At 47.9% G+C, this 10,389-nt stretch overlaps 1 protein-coding gene across 1 annotated transcript in view; it reads right to left on the bottom strand.

The window, feature by feature from the left end:
* AKAP10 (A-kinase anchoring protein 10) overlaps positions 1–384 on the bottom strand; it is a 60,884-nt gene extending 60,500 nt beyond the window's left edge. Inside the window, exon 1 of the mRNA XM_024752163.1 lies at positions 341–384. Coding sequence (XP_024607931.1) covers positions 341–362 — 22 coding nt within the window. The 5' untranslated portion in view covers positions 363–384. The remainder of the gene's footprint in view (positions 1–340) is intronic.
* Between the last annotated feature and the right edge of the window lie 10,005 nt (positions 385–10,389).

Raw genomic sequence — 10,389 nt, 5'->3', positions numbered from 1 at the left:
CCCGGGACCCCGTGGCTCTCGCGGGCTGGGACTGCGCGGGCGCTGCCCGAGCCGAGCCAACCCTCCCGGAAGCGGGGCCCCTGCCACGGCCAAGTGTGGCCAGGGCATTGGCGGCCAGAGCGGCCGCACCCCCGCGCTCCCAGCGAGCGGACCCCGGAGCGGGCCTCGAGATGCGGGCCAGGTCCTGGGATGCGGACTCCGGGCACCACCTGCTCTGTTCTGCTCCGCGGTCCCCGCGACCTCAGCCGTGGAGGAGGAAAGTGGGCCTACTACAGGACGCGATCCCTGCGAACGCTCAGCTCTGAAAGGGTGGCGACATAAAAGCCTCGCTATTATTTACCGGGCGGAGTCCAGTGGGTCATCCTTCCAGCCTCGTTCAAATGCCATTTTCCTATGAACCTCTGACCTCCCTCTCCCCTAAAGCAGAGTGACCAGCCTCCCACCCGTGGGGCCCCTCCCACAGGATTGCGTAATCCCTGTAGCTGGGCGCTCCTGCCGGGGAGGAGCCTGTAAGATCAATAAATGGGTTTTTCAAATCTGACGTCGATCAGGTGACGGACGGAGCAGCAGAGGTCCAGAGAGAAGGGGCAACTGGTCCCAGAGTATTCAGCGTGTCTGTGTTGAGACTGCAGTTGAGACTGTAACCAGAACCCGGGGTCTTTTCACCATACAAACAGAGCAGGTTGACAGATTTGTCTGGGTTCGGGGCATGTAAGGTAATCACAGCTGATGCATATTGAAAGTTCTCTGAGCGCAGGTGCCAAACCCTCCAGATTGATGATGGTCCTTGGGGGTGATCTTGGTATGGTGGAAACCGGACACACAAACATAACCTGCCCAAGGTCAAGTCCTAACTGGAGGCGAAGCCTGGACCTCAGAGTCGGCTCCAGAGCCAAGATCAAGCCTCGCCCTGGGTGGGGAGAGTGGCCGGGCGGGAACAGGAGACTGGCCGCGGCTGTGGATGCCCGAGTGTGTCCCCGACCTGAGCAGGTGCTGGGAATGGACCCCTGTCTGACGGTGGAGGCTGCAGCGGGGTCCGAGCGGCTTCCCCGGGTCAGCAGTGCGCTGACACCAGCCTGGCTCAGGGGGACCACTCTCTGCGGTCTGTGGCCGGTGAAACCCCGGATGCTGCCCCTGCTCCTTGGAAAGGGAGATGGGGCTGACGTCCAGGGCGAGCGGGGCTGGGGTGGGTCTCGGTGGGTTCCCACTGGGTCGGTGTAAGGGGTAAGGGGCATCTGGCGGGGACCTGCGCGCAGGGCGGCTACCCTCCAAGCTAGAAGTGCGGCGCCCTCTCTCCAGAGTCCACAACCCCTTGGCAGGGCTGTTTCGTGTTTGTTGACTGGTTGATTGGTTGGAACGAATGGGACGGGACGGAAGAGTGCAAGACAAGCCCCGAACATCTCCGCGACGGGAGCAGCGCACAAGGGGTGCGGGGGCGGAAGCACTCCAGTCCCTCTAAATCTCCTTCCTCTTTTCTTCAACTACGCAAAGAATCAACTTAAAAGCAGGGTCCTATCGCGCCTTCCAGTGTGATCTGTGTTCCGGAGCCCCTCCTAGCAGAAATTCTGCAGCTGCCTTTATTCCCGAGACAGCTAAATGCATCCCAGTCAGCTAATAATAGCCGTCATTATTTATACAGTACTTATCACACGCTCTCAAGGGACTGAGTGATTTATAACCACAATCTTAGGTAATCCTTCACCTTCTCCCCCACAAAAGCCCTTGTGAGGTGGCTACCATCATTACCCCCAATTTACAGTTGATGACTCCGAGGCTCAGGGTAACTTACCCAGGATCACAAAGCTTAGTAAGGGGTAGGGACAGGATTTCAATCACCATCAGTCTGACTTCAAGGCCATTTGCTTGTACCACTTGCTCCTGTCTTTCCCTCCACCTGCTGCTAATTCCCATTTATCCCATGTTCCAGCATGAGGTGTCTATTTATTGGGCAAGAACGAGGGGATAAGAGATAATTTAGCAGTGCAGACGCCTTCTGAATCATCACCTGTTAAAGTTTATATGCTTAGGGAAGCTTTAAGAGAATTATCATTTAATCTTTTGGAATGTGATGATCCACATATGAATAGAGGTAAAATAAAACAACAATATCAAAATAAGCAAGAAGATTCCATTAGCCTGAATACCCAGTTGTGACAAATTGACACTTTGCGTTGCATTTCTAAGTTAATTTGTTAGAGCCACTTTAATTTACACGTAAAACAAATTTAATTTTTGTGAAACAAAATTAGTTTTTACCAGAAGGAATTTCTTTCATTATGTTCCTAATTTTAAGAGAATCCTCACAGGCTTTTTCTACCAGTTGTATTAATTACAACAAATCAGTGAGGTAAAATCAGCAAGTTAATTATCACAAAGCCAGTGAATAAAATTAATCTCCTACGACAAATACGATTTACAAATCAAATGAATGGTGTTCCACAACAAATATTCGAACACGTTAGTTTTCTATATCAAACATTCATAACATCAAGGAAACTATTCAAACAAATTGTTTGGTATTATAGGAAAAGAAAGCTCCTTGTACTTTTTAAAAATTTTTATTTATTTGTTTTTATTTTTGACTATGTTGTGTCTTTGTTGCTGTGCGCGGGCTTTCTCTAGTTGCAGTGAGCGGGGGCTACTCTTCGTTGCAGTGCGCGGGCTTCTCACTGTTGTGGCTTTTTTTTTTTTTTTTTTTGTGGTACGTGGGCCTCTCGCTGTTGTGGCCTCTCCCGTTGTGGAGCACGAGCTCTGGACACGCAGGCTCAGCTGCCATGATTCACGGGCCCAGCCGCTACGCAGCATGTGGGATCTTGCCGGACCGGGGCACGAACCCGTGTCCCCTGCATCGGCAGGTGGACTCTCAACCATTGCGCCACCAAGGAAGCCGTGTTGTGGCTTCTTTTGTTGCAGAGCATGGGCTCTAGGTGCCCCGGCTTCAGTAGTTGTGGTGCGTGGACTTAGTTGCTCCGCAGCATATGGGATCTTGCTGGGCCAGGTCTCAAACCCATGCCCCGTGCATTGGCAGGCAGTTTCTTAACCACTGCGCCACCAGGGAAGCCCTCCTTGTACCTTTTTAATAAGCAGATAAAAACTCAGATTTTTAACAAAATTCAGAATATATATTCATATGACTTAAAATTCTCCTCAACTGTCTAACAAAGGCTAATTCATAACCCAGTGTTTTACATTATCAAAAGCATTTGTATCAATAGCTCTGTAAAATTTATCTCTAAAAAAATTGTGGCCTCTGATTTCAGTTTTAATCAAAGGTGAATCAAAGCAATTTGGGCTTAACAAAATTTATTTCTTCTGTAATCTCTATGTCATGCCAAGTAAATGGGAGTTTAGCGCACATTTTTCCCATCAAAGGAACCCAAAACCAGTAGTCAGGAAATTATAACAATAATAATCTCTTACATTTGCATAACAGAGACTTTCACTTCTAATAACAGTGGAACAGGTAATTGGGACCAGCCGGCCACCTGCTGAGGAAAGCTGAAAAGGGTGAACAAAATATTAAAAGACATTGAAGAAATAAGAAGGTAATAAAGAATTACCAGGTGAAGATAGAGAAGAAAAACAAAATCCAGTGAATCACGTCCTGCGTTTGGGGCCTCCTGTTCAGGGAGCGTCCACTGTTCATGGAAAAGAGACTGAGAAGCTGAGTGATGCTTTTGACAGCAACACAGACTAAAAGGACAGAAGTTGGAGCCCAGGGCCTGCTTTGGGTTGGGGTTCTGAAAAATCTACACCAGCCCTTGCCAGGATGCAACCCAGCTTCAAGTCATCTGTGTGACTCAGGAAACCTTAATCCCTAACAGTAAATTAAGAAAATCCTGATTGCTAGTGATCCAGGTGCCTGATAGAAGCCAATGCAAATCCTCTTGGAATAAGATACTAACATTCAAATTCTCAAATTATTTCCACAAACAATTTTTCAAAAACAATGCCTAACACACAATCACAGATATCAGACACATGAAGAGATAACATGTCAGGAACAAGAGCCAAGAGAAGTGGCAGGTAATAGAATAGTCACACCAGAGCGCCAGGTAGTGGAATTATTGGAGATAGATTTTAGCATAATGCTGCTTACTATGGTCAAGGATATAAAAAACAACTGGAAATTTGGGCAGAGAACTGGAAATTTGGGTAGAGAACTGGAAACTATAAGAACTGACAGAGTATATACGAAAAGGAAGCAACTAGATATTCTAGAACTGAAACACAAAATAACTAGATAGATCTGTAAACTGAGTTACAGCTAAAGAGAGAATTTGTGAAAAGATGAGTCAGAAGAAAATATCCAGAATGAAGCATGTAGTGAAGTTTAGAGAAATAGAGAATACAGTGAGAAAGTTTACCATATGTTTGATCAAAGTCCCAGAAGAGGAGAAGAGAGAGAATGTAGCAGAGGAAATATTTGAAAAATTAATGGCTGATTATTGTCCTGAAGTGATGACAAAAACCAACCTACCAGTTCAGAAGGGATTATGAACTCCTCACAAAAATAAAGAAAAAGATGGGCTTCCCTGGTGGCACAGTGGTTGAGAGTCCGCCTGCCGATGCAGGGGACATGGGTTCGTGCCCTGGTCCGGGAAGATCCCACATGCCGCAGAGCGGCTGGGCCCGTGAGCCATGGCCGCTGAGCCTGCGCGTCCAGAGCCTGTGCTCCGCAACGGGAGAGGCCACAACAGTGAGAGGGCCGCGTACCGAAAAAAATAAATAAATACATAAAATAAAGAAAAAGAAATACACACCTAGATTATTAATAATGAAACTTGAGGAAACAAAGAAAAATTATCGAACATTGCTGAGGTGGGGGAAATAGATTACCTTCAAAGGAATGACACTTTGGCTGCTGAGTTTTTTCAACAGCTACAATGGAAGCCAGAAGACTGTGGAATTAAATCTTCAATGTGCTGGTAAAAGTAACTACAAACCTCATCAAAAATATATTTCAAAGATGACACAAAATAAGACATTTTCAGACAAAAACAGGAAAAAATTGTCACCAGCCGAACTTACTAAAGGATACTCTAAAGAATTTGCTACAGGCCAAAAGAAAGTGATGTCAGATGGAAAGTCCGATAAGCAAACCATTATAAAGAGCAAAGAAAGTGGTAAATATATAGATAATTGTAAATAAACATTTAATAACATTGTGAAAGTAACCAACTGTGAAGTGAGGGGGCACAGTCCACATAAGATCACCCTAATTTATGACACCAAATACAAGTTTGGGGGGCCCCAAGACCACCCTTAGGTTTGATAATTTGCCAGAAGGACTTGCAAAACTCACTGAGAGCTGTTATATACTCACAGTTATAGCTTGTTACTGCTAAAGGATACAGATTAGAATCAGCCTAAGGAAGAAATACCAAGGGCAGAATCCAGGGAGGTGCCAAACACAGAGTTCCCAGTTGTCCTCTCCCCGTGGAGTCTGGACAGCATTACTTCCAGGCATTGATTTGTAACGGTATTCATGGAGGATTGCCAACCAGGGGAGCTTACCCAAGCCTCCGTGTGTGTAAAGATATTTTGGGGCGGGGCAGGGCACCATCAAATAAGCGTGGTTAACTGCCCTTGTGGCTGATCTCAGTCTCCTGGCCCTCAAGAGGTCACACCGATAGATGTTGCATGACCCAAAGCCCCCATCCCAAATCCGCATTGTTATTATATGGCTGGCCCAAGGTCAAACAAAACAAAACACTCCTATAGACATGACATTCCAAGGGCAAGAGATAACTTTCCTGCAGCCCATGGCTAAGGCCACACTCCCCTTTGGGCAAGTTAAATTGTTTTCTACACAAACATCTAACAGGTTTAAAAATTTCACCAACGTGGCAGGCCCCTGAATCTCTGTAGGGCTTATATCCCACCTTCTGGCATGTATGTGTCTTACCAGGGCATCTAGAATACCTGCTGTTTTTTGCTCACTGGGTCTAGGTAACATGATGTCATCAATATAGTGCCCCAGTGTCACGTTCTGCAGAACGTCCAGATGGTGAAGGATTCTTCAGACCTGCACTGTCCAACATGGTAGCCACTAGATACATGTAGCTTTTCAGCACTTGAAATGTGGGTAATTGAATTAAGATGGGCTGTATGTGTAAAATATACACCAGATACCAAAGACTTGGCATGAAAAAATAATTTAACACAGCTCACTAATATTTTATATTGATTTCATATTGAAAAGATAATATTTTAGATATGTTGGGCTAAGTAAATACAGGTATTATTAACTTCGCTTGTTGCTTTTTGAACTTTTTTTAGTGTGGTTACTGTGAAAATTAATAATTAATAAAAGGAAACCTCAACTAAAATTGGAGTTGAGAAGGCCTGTAGAGGGAGGTCTCCCACCCTACCCCTCACCATTAATTACCCCAACAGAAAGACATCAGTTACTGATGGGGAGATGGAGAGAGGTACCTTACACCCCTGAACAGGAAGTGCCACTGCTCTACTACCACAGAGGGTGGAAGGAAGGCTTTCTTCTCACCCAGCAACAAGCCCAGCCAATGGAAAACACCACACCACAGCTCAGCCAATGAGAAGCTGTCATCATTGGGACTTTTCGTTTCCTCCAGTGAACTTTCATTTTTTCCTTGCAGATTTGGTGTCTTGTGAGAGCCCAATTCCTGATTCATAAATGGCTGTCTTCTCTCTGTGCCCTTACAAGGCAGATGGCACAAGAGATCTCTCTGGGGTCTTCTTTACAGAGGCACTGATCCCAGTCACCCCCAAAGTCCCTATCTCCTGATAGCATCACACTGGGGGTTAGGATTTCAACATGTGAACTTGGGTGGACCCAAACATTCAGTCCATGACACTGCCCATCAATCTCCCTCCAGGGACATAATCATCCTTAGATCAGCCATTCCACGTATCCTGAGGGTCAAGTCACCCTCTGGCACCTTTCCCACCTTGGGTGTGGCAGTTATATTCACCACGTCTCTGACAGTTTAGGGCTGTCACGTGGGCTCTGCTATCCTGGAGTCCTGTTATGACCCTTGACAGTAGGGAGCACAGTTCCATAGCAGCATCTCCTCCCCTAAGTCCTGGGCCACCATTCAGGTTCTCATGACCCAGTGGCCTTCTCACTAATTCATTCCTTCTTGTTTCAGAGAAGGGAGTGACCTCTGGGACTTCCCAGGAAACACAGTCAGCTGATGGAGCCTCTGGCAGGACACAGGACATTCTGACTCCCCACCTCTCTCACCTAGGATTGTCAGCCCTCTGGCATGTCAAACCTGCTCCAGGCACAGGCCAGCTGCTAAAGGAAGACCACACACAAAGAGTCACAGGTGTTTGCAGTAAAGCTGTCAGGTTTCAGTGCCCAGGCGATGTGGGCCAGGGACAGAGAGTGTCTGCTGTGTTACTCTAGTTCCCACTTGGGGGCTGAGGAAATAACCACAGGGTGGGTCTGAAGACTCCCTAGGCCCACTGTCAGCTAAACCGGAGCTAGGACTAGTTATCATCTGACCTCCATAGGCCTTCATTCTAAACACAGGAGCATATGATGTTTTGAGTTTTTGGGTTTCAGTCAGTCTTATCACAGATCCCATATCACAAAGTCCTTGAAAATTCTGGTGTTCTCCCTTCCCTGGTGCATAGATACCCTGGAAAATGACCTCAAGTCTCTCTGGGGGGATGATTGGGGAAATATTTGCTATATATAGGTGTGGTGGTGTTGCAGGACCTTCCTTAAGGAGAGCTGACTTCCCTAACAAACAATGAGTGCTGGGCCTGTGAACTGACTTATACCTGGAAACTTGGGAGGGAACGTGATTTTCCATTAGGACAGCTGACATCAGCCTTCTGCTCATGAGCTCTTGATTATTTTTAAATTATATAAGTCAGCGTGTCCTAGTTGGTTGTCCATCTTTCTCCCCACTAGGGACACAGTGACCCACTAGTGACCCAATAGCCACTGCCCCAGATCCCTGTGGGTTAAGGAGCCCTGAGAGCTGGTCCAGCCTAGTTTTCTGGCACAATAATTACACTCGCCTTCCTTTGATATTTCAGTGCAGTCACCTGGCCTCCTCTTCCCGTTCATGGCCACCTCTCACTGGCCACACTAGCCGACAGAGCACTGCCACCATTAAGCATCTCAGGCCAGTGGCCTTAATAGAGGCTGTGTCCTTCTTACACAGTAAATCAATTCCAACATTTCCACCTCCTTAGCCCTTCTCACCTTTCCTCAAGACTATGTCAGTCCCCATTTCTCTAGGCCAAGTTCCATCCCAGCAGTCTATTTGGAACAGCCCTGGGTGTTCTTGCTGTATCACTGGATCTTGACTTTCAGACAAAGGCCCCCAAGGGGGAAAACACTCCCCTTATCCAGGCTTATATTCCACCTGTTCCCCAGTCCGAGAGCTTCAAAACCCTCCCGTGTGACCCCGGTCTCTGCCCAGGTGCAGTGGCCCCCACGAGTCCTTTGGCACGTGAGCTGTTTCCTCTCATCAGAGAGGGGATGGCTGTGCGGAGACCTGGCCTTGGCTGTTTGCTTTGAGGCCATCAGGAGTGGAGGGCAGATCTCCAGCAGAACCAGAGGCATCTTGCAGAGCACTGCCTCCCCTGAGGTCGTGGTCCCACCTCCTCTGGAGAGGAGAGGGGGCTCGAGGAGTCTGCAGGTTCAGCTGCTCAGGGGTATCCTCTCAAATGCCCCCATTTCACAGGTCGGATTCCACACCTGCCCATCAGGTGGGGTCCCATTGGGACCATGCACTCTTTTTCAGCTCTGCCACTCCTGCAGTTAGACCGTGGGCCTGCCCTGCAGCAGAGTCCGTCCTGCAATTGTTCCTTACAAGGGGTCGGTGGCTTTCACGGTGTGACCCGAGTTGGCAATTAGCCACCCTGAGCCCCCCACCCCTTCCATTTTTCAACTGGCATCCAGGCCACCGCATGGTCATTACAGGTATTGCTGCCCCGGGGCGCTAAGTGCCTCAGCTACACCTGTGGCCACAGGTGAGAGCCTGAGTAATCTTGCTGCATGGGGCTCCCTGCTTGCTGGCGGCGACTGGCTCCTCCACTCCCCACCAGCAACAGTGCCTTTTTTTTTTTAAATTGAAGTCTAGTTGATTTACAATGTTGTGTTAATTTCTGCTGTACAGCAAAGTGATTCAGTTGTACATATATACATTTTAAAAATATTCTTTTCCATGATGGTTTTATCTCAGGATATTGAATATAGGTCCCTGTGCTATACAGTAGGACCTCGTTGCTTATAACAGTGCTCTTATTGCTGTTATACTGGTGAGCATCCTAGCTCCCAAATTTCAACCACAGAAAGCAAAGCCTGCAGCAGAGGGCTCCCAGCAGGGCTGCATTCAGGGTGCCTTCACGGGGGGAGGGAAGCGGGGAAGGGGGCGGAGCCAGTGGGAGCCGGTGTTACCGAGTGGGCTGCCCGTGAGTGGGCAGGACCGCCGGGTCCGTGGGACTGCGTCCGGGGGAAGTGTACAAACTGCGCCCACCGGCTCCCAGCCCGCACTCGTCGGGGAGTCACCCCACAGGGCGTCGAGTCTCCTGCGCTTCAGCGCTGGGGTACAGATCTCAGGGCGCGCAGTATGGGAGCCCCGGAGCCGGGGCGGGAGGCACAGCGCGGGGCGGGAGGTGAGGTTCTGTCCGGTTACCCCTGAGCGATGCCGTCCGGAGCCCGTGCAGAGCTGGCAGTAGAGCCAGCTGAGACCGAGAAGGTCCGGAATGGCCCAAGTCAGGGATCAGAGGAAGCAGTGGGCAAACACCACGCGCTTCACACTCCCGCCCACCACCCCACCCCAGACCGGCAAGTTCAGAGCAGCCAGGAGTGCCCCGAGGGAATGGGTTTGTAGGGTCGCAAAGGTGCACGGATTCTAGGGCATCTGTGGAACCTGGAGGTTTGACTGCCCATGTCTTTAACGTGCTAATTTAAGGTGAGAATTTCAGCTATCATTTTTTAATTGCAGTACAGTTAGTTGGCAATGTTGTGTTGGTGTCAAACATACAGCAAATTGATTCAGTTATATATATTCTTTTTCAGGGTCTTTTCCCTTACAGGTTTTTACAAGATATTGAGTATAGTTCCCTGTGCTACACAGTAGGTCCTTGTTGTTTACCTATTTTATATATAGTAGTGTGTATATATTAATTCCAAATTCCTAATTGATCTCCCCCCCTCCCCTGCTATCACCTTTGGTAACCATAAGTTTGTTTTCTTTGTGAGTCTATTTCTGTTTTGTAAATAAGTTCATTTGTATCATTTTCTTTAGATTCCACAGATAAGTGATATCATATGATATTTGTCTTTCTCTGACATACTTTGCTTCATATGATAATCTCTAGGTCTATCCATCTTTCAGCTATCATTTTTGAGCACCTACCAGACATACTTTTAGAAAACTT

The sequence above is a fragment of the Neophocaena asiaeorientalis genome, unplaced genomic scaffold, assembly GCF_003031525.2.
Source record: "Neophocaena asiaeorientalis asiaeorientalis breed wild unplaced genomic scaffold, Neophocaena_asiaeorientalis_V1.1 scaffold540, whole genome shotgun sequence".
NCBI lineage: Eukaryota > Metazoa > Chordata > Mammalia > Artiodactyla > Phocoenidae > Neophocaena > Neophocaena asiaeorientalis.
Note: the sequence above shows the minus strand (reverse complement) of the source record. Positions and strands in the feature narration are given on the sequence as shown.